Consider the following 22,907-nt stretch of genomic DNA (forward strand, 5'->3'; position numbering starts at 1 on the left):
AGGAGTGCTGAAGAGATTCATGAATTCTCTTTAAAAAGGGGCCATAGTAAGGTGGAAAAGAAATCCAAATTTAGGAGATGACAAACCTGGAGGGAGGCTTCCTCAAGAATCTCAAGATCCTCCTCCAGTTCATTGCCTAAAATTAAACAAAAGATAAGAAATGTGCTCCCAATTTTCACAACTTGAACAGTAATTTAGTCAAAAAACATCCACTGATTTCCGTACCTATAGGGAGGGCCAGATCTTTCTTCATCAGCGCTGCAGCACACACACTGCCCAGGTAGGCCAACTCTTTCTCCAACAGGATGGTACCCTGAATATCAGTTAAGCATTGTTATATACACTAGTTTTTCCCAAGCAGCTATGAACAAACTTAACATTTTACAAATAACATATGCAATGCTGCAGCCATGTAATCTAATGCTAAACAGACACCATAATTGACGGAGGAGTACAGGAGAGTGTGCGTACCTCATCAGGACCAGGGTTGAATTCATACCCCACAGCCACACACTTAAAGCCATAAAAAGAAGCTTTCTCATCTTTGACGTAGTCGGAGGCCGTTTCCAGTGAGAACAAAACTTCATTTCCTGAAGGTAGAGAGGACAGAAAAATAGAAGATGAAAAGAGTAACAGGTTCGTAGGTAATCACTGGTAAGCTAAAGGCCACTAGATAAAGTACGTATGAGAACAACTATGATTAATGATCTACCACTGAGTTGCAGAGATAATAACACTTTATTAATTCTACATCAAAGTACACATTTTATCACCTCATTACTGGCAGGACACTTAAAGAGGCTTTAGACGAATCAAAACTCCCCAATGGTAGCATCTGTCTGTTCTAAGTAAGTGCTACATAATAAGTTTGTCATTGTCAAAACGGCACTCTCATAGCGGTCGTTAAATGTTCATCTTCTCTGCCTCTCTTACCTGGCAGCACCAGGACGGTGGTTGGCCAGCCTGTGGAGCCCGAGAACTTCTTGAGCTCAGTCCAGGTGTTGATGGTGTCATGGATTAATGGTTTGCCCCCAAGGCTGGACAGGTGGAGGGTGCGGCTGGGGATGAGCAGGCGCAGGACGTCCTCTGGCTGTGCGGTGCCGCACTGTGGATCAAACTCGATTGTGGTCCAGCGAACGCAGTCTGGGAATGATACCTGTGGCAAGTGAAAGGGAAAAGATTAGTTTAGGCATAAATTATATTAATGTGTCTGCAGTGAGCAAGCCAGAAAACCTTACCCTGTATTGTGAGACGCCTGCTTGTTTGTAAGGGTGGTCACTCTCAATGACTGAGTAGTGGTTTGAGGTGGTACAAGCTGACAGGCCCTGCTCAGGCTGGTTGCCAGTCGTGCTGTCTGTTGACTGGTTGGGGTTGAAGGTGGGAGGGGCGTACTTTTGGTTGAGGGCAGACACAGCAGGTAGCAGCTCCTGAACAAGTCCAAAGACCTCAACAGCCGCCTGGAAAAGGAAGAGGAGGCATGTCACCACAATGCCAAATCAGCAAGAGATAATTTAATTATGAGGAAGGGTTTGCATCCTGGTTTGACATCTTACCTTGGGCACAGAAGCAGCAACAGGGCCGATGTAGGCCAGGATAAGAGGCAGGAGCATGGAGAAGAGACTGGAGGAACTTAATAGCTCAGGAATATCATCCACTGGAAATAATAAAGGACAAGGGTATGATCCAAATTCAATAAAAGCAGGTCTATACCAGTTAACGATGCTTTTGGCAAAGTTTTTTTGCTTACCATCGACAGCAAAAGCTCTGTGAAGCAGGTCTTTAGCAGCTCTGACCACAGCACTGACCACAGACAGAGCTCTGCTGCAGTTCTTGTCCTCCTCATTGGCTTTGCTCAGCAGCTGAGACTGGAGGTCCCCGTCATACTCACTCCTTCAGCCAGGAGAGACACTCCAGTCAGATACTGACTATTGACTAAGAGATGAGATATTACAAAATGCGTGGTTTGTCTTTACCTGTAGTAGAGAATCTGTGGGATCTGCCCTCTGGTCTGGTTGGTCCCGTTGCTACTCAAGCTGCATGTGCTGAATGTGAATGACACGCCATCAGAGCACTGCACTGTGGTCATACCTCCGTCCCCGTTAGCCGTCCGGCTGCCGTAGTTTCGCAGTCGAACCGCGTACTTCACCCCCTCCTGCAACAGGATAAATCAATCAGTGGGATTATGTGGATGTATAAAAAAAAAAGCACACAATATTTGAAGATAGTTTCAGCATGGCCTCTCCTGAGGTAATTCCAGTTGTTGTTTTCTAGAGATGCTAAATACCTTGAGTGGCACAGCCTTGTCCAGGCGGATCTCTGCAATGTCACTGGGAGAATCATCAGTGCTGTAGGTTCCCTTCACCAGCTCTAAGGATGTCCACCTGTGAGAGTGTGCTGAGTCACCTGGGTGCTCCGTCTGTGCCTGATGGGTGAAGGAGCCAAAAAACTAATCAAGCAACACCAGAAAAAAAACACATACACAATAAAATATAAGATTAAATTATCTATCGTCACTTACATCATCAGCCAACACCTCGAGTTCATACTCGTGGATGCCCCCTCCTCCATAGACGCAGACGCCCACCAGCACCACGCCTGGCTTGTCCACCGTCATACAGATGGCATCTGGAGAGCCGTTGCCCGTGTTCCAGCTCCGGCCCTGGCTGGTTTTGGTGAAACGGTTTGGAGAGGCTTTCACGGAGTGGAGCGAGTTCAGCCCATCAACCTGAAAAGCAAGGACACAATATGAGACATCTGACCCATTATACAAACACATAGGGCTGAATAACACAATGTAAGGAGGCCTAAGTTATAGAGCAAATATTAGCAAACAATAGAGTCACAAATAGAAATCAAAATCCTCCTTAATTGTCTTAAAGGAGCAATTCTCCCCTGGAAAAAGCCACTGTCAGTCAAAGCTGGTGTTCTCTGTAATCGATAGAAGCAATAATTGGCCACCCAGCATGCATTGCGCCCCTCCCTCTGAAAGGAACGGCCCAGCGAGAGATGCTGGAGTGAAGTACTACCGTTTCGCTGCAGTCAATGGCGCAGAGCGATACAGAATCCAAAATACGACAAGAATATACCGGTGGATCATCTAAAAAATCTTCAAGTCTGCAGTCTACATTTTAAACATGATGATTTTGAATGAGACATGACATCAGAGGCGGGCGTCCTAGATTGAGGAAGTGTAGTTTAGCAAGCTCCCTGGCCTCCGTCAGAAGACACGTTATACTTAGTCTGGCGGAGGTTTTCTAGGGCCCAGTGGAGAAGCGGATAGCGTCCTCCAAAGGCACAGAGCGAAGTTGCATTTTTTTCTACCATTATGGCATTAGCTCCCCATAATAGCATGATAGGACTGAGGTTGAAAATCGGTAACTGGCCCTTTAATTGAAGGATAAAACCTGCTTTATTTTTTGCTGTCCAGCTTATTGATGTTATATTAATTTGAGGTCAGCCGTGTCTTTTATTGGGGGACATTTTTGCCTGAAATAAACCCATAAAAGTAGAAAACAAAGACGTCACATATTGAGTAATACGAACAATCCCTATTTATATCTCTCTGCAGACAACAGAGAGCCAGACACAACTGCAGAGGGACCCATCCAGGTGCTCAGGGGAGGAAGAGTTGTTTCCCTGACAACAGACAGTTGGGTGAAAATAAGTGCATTCGAGGGCTTGCTGTCGATGGTGGACGGTTACCGTGGCAACGGGAGCTTAAAGAGTCCTGACTGGTATAAAGATATATGATTCACCCCACTTAACAAGCATGTAGTAAAAATGATGCAGAAAATCAAACTGCACCGATTCTGTTGTTGTTTTTAGCAACAGAAAAAAACACTGCATGTTTCCATCTTGCAAACTGTGACGTTGAACTCTGAAGTTACATGGATTACAATAGAGCTTTAAGTAAAAGGATATGGCATGAGGAAGGAGGAAAGATAAAAATAAAAGGAAAGATGTGTAGTTTCCATCCTTTTATTCAGTCTATGGTCTGAATGCGTGGGCGCATGTGAGTATTATTGTGAGTTAAGTTACCTCAGAGCCCAGGGCAGAGGCGGTGAGCTCAGAGACGATGGAGGCCAGCAGACCACACGTGTTGGAGACCAGGTGTGGAGAGAACAGCTCCACCTCCTTCCTCAAACTCTTCCTCACCGGCAGCACAACGATCACCAGCATCTTCTCCAGCACCTCCCGGAAGCTGGTCATGCCCATCAGGTTCTCCTCCGTCTAAGGGAATAAAAGATGAGAAAATAATATATAACTGCTTTGATATCAAAAGTTATTTGCTGTATTTTAATGGGAAAACGATGCGGTAACAATAAATGCTCCCCCATTTTGAAGGCTGGACACCTGATGTATGACGTGCATAAACTCACATGGCTTAGTTTCTCCATGTGGGCCACCAGCAGGGGGAAGCGGTGAGCGAGGGCAGAGTCGTTCTCTGTGCTGACTTGTTTGACCAGTGAACGCAGCAGCACCTCCCCGTCGTAAGCAATGGGCAGGATGGATGTCAGCTTCACGGAGGTGTTGCAGAGAGCCGACATCACTGCTGCCAGCAGGCGACTGCTGGATGTGCGGAAGTTGGCTTCAGCGATGTCCTAAAAAAACAGGAAACATAAGAATGAATCTCTGATGTTATTATGTTTTAGAAATAATACTATAATGTTCATTTAAAAAAGAGATTATTGTTAGGGAGATTTAGAGATTAAGAGAGGTTAATGTTGCTGATCTTGTTGTTCTCAAATCTGCTTTCTTTCTTTTTTAATATTGGAAATTTAACATCTTTTATCTCTAATGAAATTATAATGTTTTTCTGTTTAAAACTCCTCCTCAAAAACACTAACTATATCTGCCATCTCTGACCTGGTCTAGGCAGTTCAGCAGGTCGCAGAGACAGGCCCACTGCAGAGCCGGGGTTGGGTAGAACGAGTGGAAGCAGGCAGTGAAGGTGTTGTGGCACTCCTGCAGCACAGCCTCCAGCAGGGTCAAAGGCTGAGACAGGTAACCTTGGGGGTCATTGTCCAGCTTAGTCAGACAGTTGTCCATGCCTTCTGACAGGATTTTCTTCAGCAGGCTGCGTGTCTTTCCCACGCACTCTGCCAGCTTGCTCGACTCCTCCACCACAGCTTTGGTGCTGGCTGGAAATCAGACGACAGATAGTACAACAACAATGTGAGATCTTAGCAGAAGCTGGACTCTAAATAGAAAGAGATCAATTGAAATGTTCCTTTAGATATATAAAAAACACCCTGAAGTTTACCGTTTTATATCTGTGAAATATACACAGAATCTAGTCTGCAAAAGGTTATTTAAAAAATATTTTCCAGGCCTCAGACATACAAGAATTTAAAGGGACAGAGCATCTAATTTCCAATATGAAAGAAAGGCATTCATAACAGATCAGGAAAAACATTGTCAATGCTTGTTTAAGTCATATAATGTGGTGGTTTCTCTGTGCTCCTACCAGCAATGGGGAAGATCTCACAGATGTAGACCCTGAGCAGGCGGAGGCAGCAGGTGCCAACGAAGCGCAGCCTCTCCAGGTCCAGCAGGGTGGCTGTGTACTGGAAACCCTTCAGCCCTCGCAGCTCCTCCACACCCAGAACCAACGTGGTCCAGCTCCAGTGAAGGACACTCAGCAGGGATTCAAAACACTCCTACAGGGAGACAGATGTAGACGGTGACAAACTAAAATATTACCTGTCAAGACAATGAAGCAGGTGGAAACAGAGAGATTGTGCTTACCACTGAGACTGTGCGAGCAAATGAGCGTTTCAGGATGTGGACTGGTTCACTGGTCTGCTGTTTGCCTTTGGCTGCATTGCCATCATTTGAAGGAAGCCTAATGTTAAAATAGAGAAACAATTTAATACATGTATTTGACAAGCTGAAAGACAAATAAACTTGCATCACTGTTACCTAAATGTTAAGATTAATACTTGCCTGTAAAGCAGCTGAGGTATCTGACCCGCATTAACATCTGTACCGTTGTTTGACTTCTTAGAGCTTTTGAACTGAAACACCACACTAAAGAGAAAAACAATAAAGCACAAATTAAACATTAAGAATACAGAAATTTGATGAAATAATAGGAAAACATGTATTAGAGGAATAATGTAGCCTGTAAAGTCTGTTTTACCCATCATCAGTGGTAATGGTAGCCTGTCCATGGGAGCCACAGTCACTGCTGGGACCAGACACTCGAGCCCACGCCACATACCACCAGCCCAGCTGCAGCAGCACCGGCTCATCAAACATCATGGCATATTTCTCCCTGAAAAAAAAAGAGACCAACATTAATCATTTCCTTATTTTCTTAATGAGAGATAGCAGTAAGAAGAGATGGGGGAAACAGAAGGAATCTATAAGCTTTACCTGGCAGCACAGTCGTAGGCCAGAACGTCAGTCTCAGCCAGCAGATCACCGTCTGTCTCGTGGTCACCTCCGTCAGGTCCCAGCTCAAACAGCTGCACAGGAACAAGATAGAGTAAACACACTGTAAACGTATGTCATGTCAGGCCTGGATTCTACCCAATCTGTGAGGTATTTATCCTCCTGCTTACTTTGTTCGTCTAAAGCCCTATTCACACGGGACTAGTATTACCTGGGGACCTGCAGTAATTTGTAATCATTGTGGAAGTCGTCTGTGATCTTAACCCCATGCGAATCGGCCATGTCCGTGATTAATAAAGTAAAAATCCAGCGCAAATTACCTACCATATTTTGGCAAACAAAGATCATCTGATAAAATTAGTACCATGCGAATCGGCATCTCCGTAATTTGGGGTCGAACATTTTTTTTCATGCAATATTTTTGTTACCGCCACGCCTTTTTCCTGCCTCTTTCCCGGTTGAGAATTATGGAGGCTGTGGTGGAAATTATAAACGTACGTTTTTTACAGCATTATGGGCACAAATTCAGGAGGCTCGGTAAGGAAGGTTTTTCTATCTTTCAACAAACTTTAAGGCTTTAAGCAGATGTTACGCGAAGCCTTGACATTTTCAATCCTATCCGAGGGATAATGTCTGTAAATTGTAGTAAAATACAGACTTTGCTTATCCCATGTGAATGCGCCACAGTAAACACAGGCATGAGGGGGTCATTTGTGAATCACATGAGGTCCCCAGGCTATACTAGTCCAGTAAAAATAGGGCTTATGTTAGTTTGTCTATTACAAAGCAATTTGCACAGATTATGGTCACACAACCATCTTTTTACAGCTCTGTAGTTTTTTGTGGAATATTTTGTAAGATTTACAAAAGAAAACTCTTCCAACAGACAATCTTTTTTTAGTTTAGCTTGAGATGACAGTTATGACAGTAAAGCCGTTTGCAGCAGCACAGATTTAGGACTATGTGTCCGTCCTGATGCAAAACAAGTGAATTCTAAACTTGCAGCCACGGCAAAAAAACCCTGAAATGTACATTAAATAATTATGTCGCATACAGCTTACCTTGATCTTTGCAGTGTACTCCCCTCGTCCCCCGAACAGGCCCAGCCCACCCAGCAGGATGTCTGCGTCAGCACAGAAGCGGATGGCCTCCACAGAGTGGGCTGAGTAGCCCCAACCACCACCGTGACCTACAGCATCACACATGGGTCAATAAGAGTATGCAGGATACACTAAATGTACTCTTTGGTTGAGGATGGAACGTATTATTTATGTTTCTAATATTCAGTGTAGCTTGATATAATCACAACATCAAAACAAAACCTTAGAAAGCCAAATGTACCTCCCAGTGTGTGGCATCATACATCATTTATCACGTACGCTGTAGAAAGAGGCCACTTACTCTCAAAGCGGTTCACCACACTGTAGTCCTCCTTAGAGTAGACCTTCATCACTGCCTGGGTTTCTTCCTCTGCGCTGGCTACGCCCATCTTCAGCTCTTGCATGGCCGCCAGCGTATCCAGGCAACCTAAGTGACAGCCCAGTATGATCCCTCTTAGTATTCAATCATGATAAATACAATCAACAACACGTTTTAAAAAGAAGCTTTCAAACAGAATGATGAGTTACTGCTTACATTAAAAAAACAGGAGCTTCACTGACTACACTACAGGCCTCTCAGAGGAGGAGGGGGTTTAGAGATAGATGTCGATACTGATCATCTGTGTCGAAGCATTCATAGTCATTCATAAAAGATTCATGTGACAGAAGACACTATGGTGAATTACCGAGAATATGTAGGGCTCCGTGAGAGCGAGTAGTGGTGGCGTGGGATCCTGAGGGCAGCGCGAGCTCTGGACTGAGGATGCTACAGCGAGCTTGTAGATCTGTAGCAGAGGGCATCCTGGCATCAGCTATGACTGCGTTGTAGCACAACATCTCTCTGGAGACTGGCAGGAACCTAAGGCGCACAGAGGGCGATCAAATCAGATTTAATCTTTTTGCAGGGTGTTTTAGATAAATCTTAAAGCTCAAACTATTCACAGCATGGTGCATGCAGAACCACATTTCATTGGTTTGTATGGTCCTTTGACTGACCTCCATATGACATCATACACAGGGTCCAGACACAGGCCGAATCCCTGCAGGTCCTCCTGCTCAGAGTCATTGAAGGTCCTGCAGCTTCCGTCCATTTTGTTGATAAGCAAGCATTTAAATGGAGGCGGCTCAGACACAGAGGAGGGCACCAGGCCAATAATGTGTTTGCTGGCAAAGATCTCTGAAGTAGCGAGGACATGGGAGTTGATAAGAGCCTCATCGATCCGCAGGAATGTCTGGTCCCCGCTGGCTCCGATCCAGGTCGCCTTCCGTCCATATTTGGCACCGATGTTAGGCATGGGAGATGGCTTGGCATTCCAGTAGGGCATGTCTAGGATGGGCCGGCCCAGCTGTCCTTTCTGGAAAGCAAATGGATATATAATCAATCTCTAGAGCAGTTCATAGTTAATTATTTGAAACCACGTGTAAAGGAATGAACATTTAAAGTATTGACATAATTACTGTACCACAATTGACAGATTTCAAAAGTAAAAGCAGTTTGTTACACACGGTATTGTTCTTACCGAGAAGCTGCCAAACGTAAAGACCTGCCCATCCATGAGGAGCACGGCTGTGTGGTTACTGCCTGCTGTCACCTGTACACTGGGACCTGGAAGGGCCTGCACCAGAGTTGGAGAACCCCTAGGAGAGAGACACATAGATTAGGTTGTGTTTGTCATTTTGAATTGCTGCATTTGCAGTATTACAGACTGGGTGTCTGGTGCGACTTTTAGCGGAAAAAATCACAAGCGGCGTCCGGTTAGCGACGCATTTTCCATCACCCAGCAGTGGATGGTCTGTCAGAGAGGGTAGGCGGAGCTAAGCGGCTGCTTTTCCGGTCTCTGCAAGTGTTCCAAGTAAACAGTAATCTACTATGGCTGAACAAACAAAGAAAAGATGGATGACTACAGATACAACTTCAAAAATAAGTGAAAATCCACCAAGAAAAAGAAACAAACTCGACGCTCAGATGAAGGCAAACTGTCTAAAAAGGAAAGCGACCGTCAGCAATGAAAATCAAGAGTTACAACCGGAGCCAACCGTGGACACATGCAGCACTGTCTGGATATCTGGCTGCCAGAGATAACAAAACTGAAATCTTCAAGATTACCACTTTAAACATATCATTTGTATTCAAATGATGTAAGGCAACAGAAGCAGTACCTGGAGTTGACATCTCCATGTCCCAGCTGCCCATGTTGGCCGTAACCAAACGTGTAGACATCTCCATTCTCCATCAGCACCACTGTAAAGCAACATAATCATCACTGTTATTTCCTCACTTTTCTTTAGTCAGCCTCTCGTTACTCTTAAAATAATTTGCAGACAAATATGCTGGTATACTGGTATTTAGGGAAACCTACCCGAGTGGTGGAAACCACAGCTGACCTGCACGGCTCGCAGCTCGCAGTCAAACCTCACTGCCCCTGGAGGGTAGGTGGTGATTTTGCTGGCATCCTTCTCCCCACGCTCACTGCTGCCATCTACAAGGCAAAAACTCAAGTCAGCAAATTTAAGCAGAAAACAGGGTGAGAGTGAGGTTTAGTGGCAACGTCAGGCCGCAGAGGTGGAGGTCTCTGCACAGTCCTGGGAAACTGAGCTGGAGGGAGAAGAGGTTTCAAAAGAAAAGTGGGAGAAAAGGGAAAGCATGCCGAAATAGAAACAAAAAGGACAACACCTCTACGACAGAAAGGCTTTTGGCAACCAGTCCCATAAAAGATTAATGTAGGCAATAATTAGAGTTTCTTTTTTTACATCTGTCTGTGTTTAATGAGGATGAGATCTGGTTAACCCTGAGCCCTGTGTAAGAGGTCACAGTTGTGGTTTGTGAGTAGAAAAACTTGGATAGAGACCCATGCATTACAGTAAATATGACTGTCAAAACCTTTTTGGACCAGGAACCAGTGCATTGTGGTTTTCTACTATAACTGAGCCCAGCCAGATGAGATAACTGCTTTAGGCTTTTGACTTTACTGTAAATGTAAATTGACTGGCTCATGGCCCAAACATTGATACGGGGTAGGGTTGAAGGTCGAGCTCAATGTCAGTGGAAAAACAGAAATGTTCTTAACAGCATCTAAAGCACTCTTTGAGCCAGAGGTCACAGACTGAAACAACAGTGTTGTGGGGAGCATCCATTCTTCTTCATCAGTGGAAAACCATGAAGAAGGAAGCTCAAAGGAGGTACCTATAACAACCAAGCTTTCTTAACCAAGTGTAACACCCTCAATTTCCTAACCGACATAGTTTTATGTGAAAATGATGTTGGGAAAGTTTTCAATAGTTTATGTTTAATGGATACTTAACAAAGGCTGAATGCTAGGCACCCAAAAACAACACCAATTTGGACTGCCACATGAGCCAAAAGCTATTTGCAACAGCAGCTAGGCAGGTAGATGTGGACCCACAGAACATAGTACACATGTCTAAACGCATTTGGGCCTTAAAATAGATACGCATGAACCTGGGCGTGTTTATGTAATGCAAGTGTATACAACAGCCTACTGTGGGGGTTTTTTACCTCGCTGATAATTGATCAAACACTACTACTACTAAGTCCCACATTTCACAAGCTGCAATGAGCCGACCACAGTAAGGTTTTCCAGTGTTAAAGGTAAAAACCATTGAAAAAAATATCAGCGCGATTGTGTTCGACATGCAGACATCACTTAAAATGTGTCGATTGTCTGAGGTGGCTAACTTTAATATAGCAACTAAAGGACATGGGGGCTGAGAACAACAATAGCAAATCAAATGTCACTTCAGGGTCCACTGGAGCAGACGCACGCAGAGTATAAGTATTTATGAGATAACTGTTATCTTCCTACAAACATATTTAAAATACAAGAATACCAACATGGTTTCCCGAAGTATATTCCCTCAGAATAAACAATAAACAGCAAGAACAACCATCTGTAATGAGACATTTACTCGTAATTCAGGTTTAAAAACAGATTACTTTTATGATTATTATTATTTTAGTAAACTGTTAATTTGAATATCCAAACAATGCTTTTATTATATTTAAGCAGGCAATAAATGATACATGATTAAAGTTTAATTTTTTCTATTTCTTGTGGGACAGTTTTCATGTGTCTGACATTTAAGTTTTGACAATTTAATTTAAGCAAGCTGCAGCACGTGAGCCGCGTGTGCACGAGGGTTGTTATTAATCACGTAGCGTCTCAAAGCGATCGATCGTTTCCAAATGTCATCTGCGCCTTTTACAGGCAAATTAACAGTAGGGATGTTCCAGAGAAAAGCTGTGTGTGTGTGTATGTTTCTCTGTAGAGCATGTGTGTGTGTAGACCCTTCTCACCACAGGTAAGCCACGGGAGAGGGGAAAGAGTCAGGGCAGATTGTGCACTTATCTATCGATATTGATTAAAAGCCAGGTAACTGTGTCGTGTGATTCAGTCATGTTTTGAAAGCATCTGTCTATGGTTTTGTAATCAGTGACGAATGATAAAACAGTGTGAATAATCTGCATTCATTTTTTTTATGTGTTATTTTTTCTGTAAATAGATGTTTTTTATAAAATTTTTACAGAGATTCAGAGGACAAAACAAATAACTGTTCACTGTGTTCTGTTACTGAAACCTACGTCTAACTGAAATCATTTAAACATCAGGAGTTCACTTGCTGAACACTCCTGATAACGAACATGTACACTTCCTTCTCTTATGGTTAAGTGCCTGAAAGCTTCATGATAGGCGCACAGTGATTTCTAAGCAAGTTCCATGACGTACTTCTCATCTGATGCGTGTCTTTTAAAACCAACATCTTCTGAGTCATATTTATCAGCACGTCTTTCATCAAAGCTCGCTCTCCTTGGTGCCGTTTGTCTGTTTGTTATGCAGCAGTTGTGCGATCAAAGTGACAATTCAGCTGCTTAGGGAGTGATGGTAAATCCAGTTAGACAAGGACAATTGATTTCTATTTAGGTCTAAATAAAAGCAGTGGGAAGAGCAGGCATCCTTTTCTGAGGATTAGAAATGATAAACCAGAAAATGAATGAGCATAACAGACAGAGGCTATATTTTCCTTTCCTGTGTTAACATTTTATTAATGATATTAAAAAGGGAACCAGCCTTGTTTTTTTGGCTTCACAGTCATTTCTCCCCTGTGAGTCACAATGATTGCTTCCTGCCAGCAGGCGACATTGTTTGTTACCATGAGACCAGGTGAAAACATAAGATTCCTGCCGTCAGAGAGTGAGAGAGGAGGTGGGCGGGACAGCCAGATTGGGAGATGAGGCAAAGGGGTGTCTCTGCACCCGTTGAGTTAGTGAAAACCGTAGTACCTTTGTGCTTGTCCCGTTTATGCCTTAGTGCCTGAAGGGGTCTTATTCTGGCTAGGGCCTGCTCACGCTGGTTCATAAAAATGGGACCAGGAAAAACAAGGGGGCCTGGGGGAGAAAGAAACTTTCACATGCATGCACAATGCTCACAAATGGGAAAGAACACATGGTAATACTACACCACAACAATACACTCACACACTGTAAAAATTATAAAAGACACAAGCAAGGGGGAAGTCACCAAGGCACAACACCCAAGCTCACACAGGGATTGACATACTGTTTGTAGTTTCATCCTATTTTTTATTCTCTAGCAGAAATCTAAACGTCACATAGCCAAAAACAAACCACAAAGCCCTTCTCTAAACAAAGCCCCATGATGCTTAGCCCTGACCCATACCTCTGCCCTCCTCCAGCCTGTGCCGGCGGTTGATCCTCTGTCGCTTCTCCTCCTGCCGGATCTGAATGTGCTCCTCGATGTTCACTCCTGGAGGGGGAGGGACAGGCACAGCTGAAAACACAAAAAGGCCCCAGGTACAGGCAGCCCAGACAGGATGCAGGAGGGAGGATGAGGAGGGAAGGGAAGACGGAGCAGAGCAGAACAAAACAAGACACACATCAATGAGTGATGGAGAAGATGTGATGGAGAAGCAGTGACTTTGCACAACACAAGAATAAAAACAAAAGGATGAGCGGCGACAAGTGTGCGAAACACTGCATCCAAGCAAATGCAACACGAGCAGCAGAAAGACACAGAGCTTGCACAAATCCCTGCTTTTATTCTGATCCATTTTGGAGGATGCAACATACTGCAAAACACTGAAATATCACATCACAGGTATGTGCCTGAGATTTTTACAGGCACATGGTTTATCTGACTTCTGAACAATGTGAATAGTGATAAATGTGAGATGAAAATACAGGGGGAGCATGAAATTAATTATGATATAAATTGGCATACCTAGCAGCAGGTCCAGTGGAATCATCTCCTTCACAGCGTCAAAGATGCCCCTCTGTCTGGCCTCCTGACCATCCAGCTCCCGGGCGCAGGCCTTGCAACAGCCACACGCTGAACAGCCAGACTCTCCAGACCCACAGCCGCAGATACTGTTTGCCGGATGAATAAACAACATTATGATAAACAATTGTAGCCAGAAATGTAATTATAAAAAACACCCTCTTAGTGAAATTAGCATTTTTGGCTCTTGACATAACTTAACTAACAATACTACCGACTAAAACACTTGAATTCAGGAATATCAGATGTACTAAAATAGCCATAGATAGTGGGTGATTCTAGTAAACACAAGTGCTGTCAAATAATAATGTAATGACCACTTTCACCCCTTCCCTGTTTTTGTGTCCTCTTACCCTCCTGGTACTCGGTCTGGCCGTCCACTGCTGACACAGCTGGCCCCGTAACCAGTGCAGTCCCCACACACCGTGCACACCATGCATTGGTCCAACTTCCACTTGTGCATGCCCGGCTGGCACATCATGCTCTTCTCTTCCTTTTCTTCCAGCTCGTCCTCCAGGTCTTCATCCATGGCGGTGGCCATGCTCTCTACGCCAAATGCTACAACACACACACATAGACGGGGAAGCCAACAAATTGAGTGGAGTACAAAGACACAACACAAATGGTAAATTGACTGGATTTGAATATCTAGTCTTGCAATCACTCAAAGCATGTCACATTCACTCATTCACACATAGCAGAGGCTGCTACATAAAGTGCCCAACTGTCAATCAGTCCTCCCATCCACACATCGATGGCTATGCCACCAGGAGCAATTTAAGTGTTCAGTGTCTTGCCCAAGGACACTTCGACATGTAGACTAAGGGAGCTGGGGATCGAACCACCAACCTACCACTGAGCCACAGCCGCCCCACAATACACAATATACAATATGTTGTTGTCTGTGACTGTTTGTCTGTCTGCTCACCTTTGCCTGCCTGGCTCATGGCTCCGGTGTCTCTCCCACACTGGCCCTTGTTATTTACCCCAAACGTCCACACTTCACCGCTCTTGGTCAGAACACACGTATGGGCCTTACCCATAGCAACCTGAGTTACAAAGTGACCTTTCAGGTCTGTCACCTGACCTGTAGGAAGAAAGTAGGGATTGTAACGAAAGTGAAAAACACGGCTTCAAACAGGAAATTAAACAGTCTTAAATCTGTCTTTATGAAAGCAACAAAAACAAAAACCGACCGGAGAAATCTAAAATAGAAAATAGACTTTGAAGTCCCAGTCAACTCACATGTGCTGTCACTGTAAATAGCGTCTTTGCCAAACATGTAGAGCTCTCCATCCTTGGTGACAATGCTGCTGCTGCCGTTGTTACACGCCGTGTACACGGCTGTCTTGGTCTCTAATTTGATCATCTTCTTGGGCTTGTACGGCTTGGGCTGTCTGCGACTTTTAGCTGCAAGTTGACAAGAATACAGACATCGTTTTGTAGAACTTCTACTAAAATGTCTCTGATAATGTGGTGAAATACATTTGTTGATTTTTATAGATAGTATGAGTTTGGCTTACTGGACTCTCCATCCTCTCCTTTGCTAGCAGAGCCTGTGAAGAATACACTTCCATCTTCGGCTACAAGCAGCGCGTGAGAACCATCATGGCCGACTGAGAACTGAGCGATCTTGGGAGACTTTGTTACGGGCAGTTCCACCCACTTCCCTGCAGACGGGCCACCCTGCTTTATGCCCAGGCTCTGGTACTTTCCAGTGTAGTAAATCTGTGAGGGGAAGATGAAAGAAGAACTAACACATTGGACACAGTTTTCACATGCGGAGTCAAGGCTCTACAGCAGTAATACTCAATGGGGAAATAAATGAGGACCCTGTGATTTCTGCTGCACTGGTTTTTAGCCTTAACACGGCCTTAGCCCATGTGTATTGTGTTTAAACAATTCAAACAGCAGGGGTAACTTGTAATAATAAATGTACAAAAGCGGCTGCTGGGCGTGAAAGCATTGCATTCAGAGGGAACAGTAGCTTGTAAACAACAAACAGCCAGCCTCTGATTCCTTCCGAATATCTCACGTGTGGCATTTTGTCCAGCCCAAGTGATCAGTGAAGTTTGTGCAAAGATAAAGGTCAGCTGCTCCTATTTTTACCCATCCAGCCTGTCTGGTTTAAGGTAATCTGTTGATAATGAAAGCTGTGAGATTAGGCCTCCACACAGGCGAAGAAATGTGCAACAGGCAACTGCACTTGACTGCTATCTACAAAAGAAGCACGCCGCACCACACCTACAGTACAGGGACACACAACCACACCCTCTGCACACCCCAGCACGCTACATAGTCAGCATTCTTTTCTTTCTAAGACAGTCTGCAAAAAATGTGAAATATCTTCTTCACAATGCCTTCCTATAGTGATTGGTTTTACTTGATGACAGGGACCCTGTAGTCTAACTCTGAGTCAAGACGTCACAGCCTCTTTACACAGACACAAACATTACAGCTATGGCGTTTAGCTTCATTAAAATGAGAGGTTACTTGTTATTTTGCGTTTTTAACATAAATCTTTACGTGCAGTGGTCTCTGGTTTGTTTTGCGAAAGGTGGACTTTATAATGTAGGCCAGTTTGACTGCTTAGACCTCTAAGAACATCCAGTTAATTAAGCATGGACGTCACTTCATAAGCTCATCTATTCAACACCATCCATCTGAAACTATCAACTGGTATCTTAAAGGGCCAGTTTGCCAATTTTCAACCTTAGTCCCATCATGCTATTTTAGAGAGCTAATGCCATTATGGTAAAATAAATTGCAAATAAAATGCAATTTCTCTCTGTGCCTTTGGAGGACGCCATCAGCTTCTCCAATGGGCCCTGGAAAACCTCCGCCAAAGTATGTAAAACGTGTCATTTGCCGGAGGCCAGGGAGCTTGCTAAACTACACTTCCTCAATCTAGAACCCCGCCTCCGATGTCATGTCTCGTTCAAAATCATCAGGTTTGAACTGCGGCTGCAGACCTGAAGATTTTTTAGACGATCCACCGGTACATTCTCGTCACATTTCTGATTCTGTACCGCCAAACGGTAGTATTTCACTCCAGCGTCTCTCGCTGGGCTATTCCTTTCAGAGGCAGGGGCGCAATGCACGCTGGGTGTTGTAGGAACGTAGAATGGGCGAAACCACGAGCTAATTGTACAACTTTCTCCACAGCTATGGCGCCAATTTCCAATATTATTGCTTCTATTGATTACAGAGAACACCAGCTTTGACTGACATTGGCTTTTTCCAGGGGCGAATTGCTCCTTTAACATTTCTGAATGTAGACAGACACTACATATCCCATCATCCAATACTCTGAACTCTATTACAGCAATAAAATATAATCAATTTAATATAAGACATACCGCATTCCAAGTTCAAACAACATGGCTGTCTTCCACTGACCCTGACATCAATACAATTTATTTGTGGGTTTAAGGGCGACCAAATATTTCCAAAACAAGAAGACATGTCTTATTGTTATGCTTTAGAACAGCCTGATTCTAGGAATATCTAACTTTAGCTTACTACACGCAGAAGAGGTATGTCAATTTTGTATTATGGGCTTCATGTGACATAGAGGGAGGGAAACACGCCAAAAAACACTTAATTTAATTTCCCCAGTGTCAAACCTCTTCAGTGTCTAGCCTTTTATGAACAAGTTCTTCTCTGTTCCAACTTCCTTTTTCTTAAACATTGGAGGAACAGCACAGAAGAGGAACTTCACTCTTACCTTTCCTGAGGCAGTTTTCATCAGAGCAAACTCCCTGCCTGCTCCGAGCAACGCCGCCTCTTCATCAAAGCCTGTGCCTGAGAGAACAACACACTTTTTAGAGCCAAACACAAAATGAGACTATGTCTGAACATATGCTATTATTTCTTTTTGCTTTTAACCATTTCTGACCCCTTGTAGACACATGCATCATAAAAAGCCTGTAGCAGGTGTTTGCATATGAAAATCACTTCCCATATTTAATACATAGACAGGTATGTTTTTGTGACTCTTACTGATGATGTGCAAGTCCTTCTCGAGGTCAAAGAGAGAGATGCCGCATGCGTGCAGACATTTCCTTGCCAGCTTCAGCTGCAGTTCCTGCTGCAGGGCCGGGTCTGAGCTCATAGTGTAGATCCGCACCACGAAACCATCCTGCTGGAGGAAATACTCTTTAGTTTAATGACTCAACATTGCTACAGCGGGAGTCCATTAACAACATTAGGAGACACAAAGGCTTGGATTCAATGGAAATATACGCCCGCCTCGCCTGACTGAATGTGACAATCAAAATGAATCAAGCTTTATAATTAGCAGTACATTTTTTTTTTTTTTTTTCTTGCCAAGAGAGAGAAGAGAAGATTGATATCCCTCACATGTATGCACACTTTATATTAACATTTAGCATACAAACACCCAAGTGATTTTGATAGCTATGAATATTTAGATTACAGATACGAGATGTGACCAAAAAAGCACAATAAAAATAAACTTGCTAAAAAGTTATTTCTTTTAAGTGGTAATTTCGAAGATCTCAGCTTCGTTCTCTTTGGCGCCACCTATGGCGATAAACGGTAATTGCAGGAGCACACTTCCCAGATATCCAGACAGGGTTGTATGTGTGACGTCCAATGGTTGGCTAGATTTGTAACGCTTAATTTTCCTTGCTGACGGTCGCTTTCCTTGACCGCCGGGGTCAGCCCAACACGTGGGTCTGTATGAGACTGAGTGACGGTACTTTCACAGCCGTAGAGAGAGAGGGTTGCAACATTTTAATGGCGGGTCATGGAGCATATTGGCCCTCCACTGATGCGACTCTGTCTTTACGCGTGGCTGCTGCTCCGCCGTCCTAACCTACGTCCACAGCGCGCACCTGTTTTCAAACACGTTGTCATCTGCACCTATAGCGATAAACTCTAATTGCGGGAGCATACTACCCAATTATTATAAACAGTTTTTGAAGTTGTATCTGTAGTCATCGATCTTTTCTTTGTTTGTTCAGCCATAGTAGATTACTGTTTACTCGCAACACTTGCAGAGAGCGGAAAAGCAGCCGCTTAGCTCCGCCTACCCTCTCTGGCAGACCAACCACTGCTGGGTGACGGAAAACGCGTCACTAACTGGGCGCCGCTTGTGATTTTTTCTGCCAATGTCCCCAAAGACAGCCAGTCTGTTATACTGCAAATGCAAAGGCTTTCATCAGCAGGCCTTAGGCTCAATCACCATTGTGTTACCTCATTCAGTAATAGATAGTGACTTAACAGACATTTATGTAAATGAAAATAAAAAATAATGTGTGTTGTAAACACATTGTGGACATGATACTTTGAATATTAAACATTTAATGCAAATGTTCAAGTGACTGCTGTGCATGTGTGTGTTGTGGTACACTGGGGAATGGGCTAAGTCATTACACAATCACAGCTAATGTGTGGGATGCAGGTTGCATTAACACAAAGATTATACCTTATAGATAGTCGAGTCTATGAACTATAGCTGTCAAATGTTTGTGTCAATCTCCTGGGAGTGTGGCTGTTTATAGAATGCTTTTTTCAATATTCACAGCTACAGCAACTTCAAACCCCGAGCCATGTCAGTGTTAAAAGCACATCCATTTATCTCCACAACACCATGAAGGGTGTGACATCTATCCACAAGTCACACACTTTGACTCAAAGCCCGAGCACGTAACAGTTGACACAACACTCAGAGATGTGGGTTAGTCAGGCTGCAGGGGATGTGGCTGAAAAGGGGCATTTTACAGGAGAGGAACAGAGAACAGAGTAGACCACAGTGAGACAATAATTAGGAGACAGCGGGGATATAAAAAGGATAAAAGTAGCTTGCTGATAGTCTGGATAGTAATGATGACAGACTCATGTGTTGTGCTTTGATTCCTGCTGAGCAGAGCACATGTGCCACTCGAATCATTAAATAAGAGCGTCTATTTTCTGACCCTGACTCTTCCCCTTCACATGTTTCCATCTTCCTCTGACAACACTCTTGATCTCCGATAGTTTACCCACAATATCCTCTTCTTCACAGCATCTGAAACCTCATCAGTGTGTGTGTCTTACAGGGTTTTTTCTCAACCATAACTCATCTCTGCCATTTTTGCATTTGCAGCCTGCCCAATAAAAATGCATGCAGCTTCTTAGGAGTCCCCCAATCCTCCCCCCACCCCCTTGATTAGCTTTGAAATTGCTATCTGAGAGCGAGGCTAGCTGCAACGGCAAATATATGGATTTCACATCCCCCCCCTCCCCCACCCACATTACAGAGTGCTTATGCAGATAACTGCTTGAGAGATTAAGCTCTCTGGAGAATACCCACATCTGGTGCCACTGCCCTCATGGCCACGCCCATATATACACACACTCACACACATTGCACATGTAAACTCAGACAAGGCAGCACCCCCCTCTGTGTCACAGCTGGTGATCAGCTGAGGGCCTGTCGCAGTGAGGCTGAGGCCTTCGCAGCAGTGACAGATGATTCACAGGGCAGCTCAAGAGGGACAAGTACCCTCATTTTAATTTACAAGAGATTTGGTTATTATCAGGGAAACAGAGCGTATTGAAAAACGGCTTACTGAGGTGTACACGATAAGGAATGACAAATGAGGAGCAGGAAACGGTTTGTACTGGTGTGTGTATAAACAACCGATGACGAGGAGATGACCGCGAATAAACATGGTCTCTACATTTTGTTTAGTAGCTTACAAACAGCCCTGTTTTTACGCTTTTACACAGTCAACTCTCTCAGCTTTTCCGACTGCAAATAGTACCGAGTCGCTGTAGGCGGTGTACTTAGCTTAGCATAATGGCAAAGATGCTACAAAACCATGTGTCTTCAAAGTGACACAAACAAAGGGGGGGATTTTATTCAAGGCGATGAGTTTTATCAGCTATATGACACTTACGTCTTTGCAGGCTGCGATCTGGTTGATGTACTCTCCGTCTGTGAAAATGATGTTCTGTCCGTCTGCATGTTGACCTGTAAAGACGAAATTAAATGCATATCAATAAGTAGTTTGTTGGGATCGACTTGGCTCCCGTAAGGTGTTTTTTTTTTAAGTGACAAGAGGACTGTTTGTTTTCTCACCTGGCATGGTGACAGTCCCCTCGTGCTCCAGAGTCTCCGGGTTGATCTTGATCGCCGACATCGTATGGTTACTGGTGTCCCGATACAACAAGAACCCCTGACAACAAAACACAAACACTCCTGATGATCTGCAATCAATAATCTTACCCTTAGACATACTGTTCATAATAATTAAGATACAGTGCATTTAAATAAGCTAATCAATATTATGTAATTGACGCGTTATCAAAGCATCTAGATGAAAGTTTATTTACTTACCTGAGCAAAGCCCAGCCATGACCTCTTCTCCTTTCTGTTCCTGATACGAGACGTGGAGTTGTACACATGGCCCTGTAAGGGATACATAACACATGAGTGAAACGCGGACAATAAATGTTGACTTAATGCATATCAAAGTTATAAAATTCTTCAAAGAGAAATAGTTTGTTTCACACAAGCAGCAACTTCTGGTGTTGAAAAATGAAGCCAATGCTGACGTACATAAAATTGCAGTTCCCTGAGTGGCCACTTGAGGCTGGCTCCAGAAAACAAGAAATAACATTACGGCAGATGGGAAAATACCCATATTTACAGCAGAAATAAACATGTTTACAGCCTGGTATAAAAAAACTGTTTTGTTATTAATAGCTAATTTAACTGTTCAAGACAAAACACAGAGGGGTTTTTAAAATTTGGACAAATAATCTGGCTTGCTGTGTGATTTATGGAACTTCTGTGCAAGAAGTCCGTGCTTCAGCTTTTCAGTGAGTTAAAGGCTTGTATTATTGTACTGATATATTTTTAACACCAGTAGCGGGTATACTGTGCCATACCTGGCTTGTTAGCCTGCTCAGTGTTTATAAAACATTTATTCAATCATCGGCCAGTAAATAGGAGTCAGGAGTTGTTGGCTTTTCCCCGATGAGATTACGGTGGACATAGTGATGAGAAGACGGTTATTTTAAGTTTCCCGTTATGCGTCTTTCACCCGCCACTCCCCTGGTGAGCGAGCAGCGAGTCCACTACTTCTTTAGTCTGATAAATAAACACCTGCTGTCAGTCAGCAAACAGAACCTCCTCTGTGGGAAACATGAAGTTAAACTAGCTCATTCACAAGCTAATGGATCAAAACAGACACCGTTTAGCTTTGATAACTGTTTTTCAACCACTCGCTTTTCTACAGTGCCAACCTCTCATCCAAATTTGGTCACTTCAGGCTCCAGTAAACCAACACGGCGGCAGCCATATTTCGGCTTCATTTTCGCAGTCAAGAAACAAATGGATCACGTCACGGTCGCTACGTCTATTATTTATACAGTCTACGGTTTTACAGCAGACAGATGGTTGTCTACTAGCACAGTTCTCCGCGACTAACTCCAACTAAGAACACTTTAAATGACGCCTTTATGATCACCTGATAAGTGAAATTACAGTCACAACAGGCTTAAACACAATGTCTTAAGGTGCGTGGGTATGTAGACACAGGCTCCTCTTTTTGAGAGCTGTAAATACCTGGTGACAGGCTTTGACAATAACTATATATATTTACGCTGATAGTTTGGTTTGCTTTTGTAGGTCATATAGAGGCCAACAGTATTAACTAGAGACTGTTTCTTTACCAATAACCAACCAAGTTCGGAGACATATGTTTATCACTTGACCACATGCAGCTTTGCATACCCTGACAGTGCCACTGTATCCAGAGCCCACTTTGTAGAGTCCATCCTTGCAGAGCAGGTACAGGAAGGAACCATCGGTCTGCAGAAGACAGCGCTCATCCTCATCAATAGCCACCTCTTTCAGGAACCACTTGTTCATCAGGGCTGCGCGTTTGATGCCGTTCCCAAACCAATCCTGGATTTGAATCTTTCCAACCAGGACAGCCTGTACACTCCTCTGGAGCGCGTTCAGTATGGTGGGCACCTGATGAGATTCGAGGAGACAACAAGGAGGCAGGGTGAAAGATGGCAGGACTGCAAAACTCTAATGCGGCATAATGTGGTGTATTTTGTGAAGCAGACCATGCAC

General features: G+C 43.8%; 1 protein-coding gene across 10 annotated transcripts in view; it reads right to left on the reverse strand.

Annotated features, from left to right (window-relative positions):
- The window catches only part of mycbp2 (MYC binding protein 2), a 65,197-nt gene that overhangs the window by 27,932 nt on the left and 14,358 nt on the right, over positions 1-22,907 (reverse strand). For 5 of the 10 annotated variants that reach the window (XM_069663092.1, XM_069663091.1, XM_069663090.1 and 2 more), the window contains exons 1-29: positions 14,164-14,364; positions 13,754-13,899; positions 13,193-13,303; positions 12,796-12,900; positions 9,857-9,976; positions 9,657-9,738; positions 9,017-9,134; positions 8,493-8,851; positions 8,183-8,355; positions 7,798-7,923; positions 7,458-7,585; positions 6,379-6,470; positions 6,143-6,277; positions 5,947-6,030; positions 5,749-5,845; positions 5,468-5,660; positions 4,867-5,141; positions 4,380-4,601; positions 4,039-4,230; positions 2,519-2,725; positions 2,285-2,422; positions 1,974-2,152; positions 1,748-1,890; positions 1,554-1,654; positions 1,239-1,457; positions 934-1,156; positions 472-590; positions 226-313; positions 87-136 (exon numbers count right to left, since the gene is read on the reverse strand). In XM_069663092.1, the coding sequence (XP_069519193.1) occupies positions 87-136; positions 226-313; positions 472-590; positions 934-1,156; positions 1,239-1,457; positions 1,554-1,654; positions 1,748-1,890; positions 1,974-2,152; positions 2,285-2,422; positions 2,519-2,725; positions 4,039-4,230; positions 4,380-4,601; positions 4,867-5,141; positions 5,468-5,660; positions 5,749-5,845; positions 5,947-6,030; positions 6,143-6,277; positions 6,379-6,470; positions 7,458-7,585; positions 7,798-7,923; positions 8,183-8,355; positions 8,493-8,851; positions 9,017-9,134; positions 9,657-9,738; positions 9,857-9,976; positions 12,796-12,900; positions 13,193-13,303; positions 13,754-13,899; positions 14,164-14,351 (4,413 nt within the window). In that variant the 5' untranslated portion in view covers positions 14,352-14,364. Of the gene's footprint in view, positions 1-86; positions 137-225; positions 314-471; positions 591-933; positions 1,157-1,238; positions 1,458-1,553; positions 1,655-1,747; positions 1,891-1,973; positions 2,153-2,284; positions 2,423-2,518; positions 2,726-4,038; positions 4,231-4,379; positions 4,602-4,866; positions 5,142-5,467; positions 5,661-5,748; positions 5,846-5,946; positions 6,031-6,142; positions 6,278-6,378; positions 6,471-7,457; positions 7,586-7,797; positions 7,924-8,182; positions 8,356-8,492; positions 8,852-9,016; positions 9,135-9,656; positions 9,739-9,856; positions 9,977-12,795; positions 12,901-13,192; positions 13,304-13,753; positions 13,900-14,163; positions 14,369-14,738; positions 14,898-15,055; positions 15,221-15,333; positions 15,539-17,537; positions 17,615-17,812; positions 17,952-20,718; positions 20,793-20,900; positions 20,998-21,158; positions 21,231-22,559; positions 22,803-22,907 lie in introns of those variants that run through there. The other 5 variants (XM_069663094.1, XM_069663095.1, XM_069663086.1 and 2 more) reach the window with 5 other exon arrangements.

This window comes from Semicossyphus pulcher, unplaced genomic scaffold, assembly GCF_022749685.1.
Source record: "Semicossyphus pulcher isolate SPU_LCO1_2020_fin unplaced genomic scaffold, fSemPul1.0.p SCAF_15, whole genome shotgun sequence".
NCBI lineage: Eukaryota > Metazoa > Chordata > Actinopteri > Labriformes > Labridae > Semicossyphus > Semicossyphus pulcher.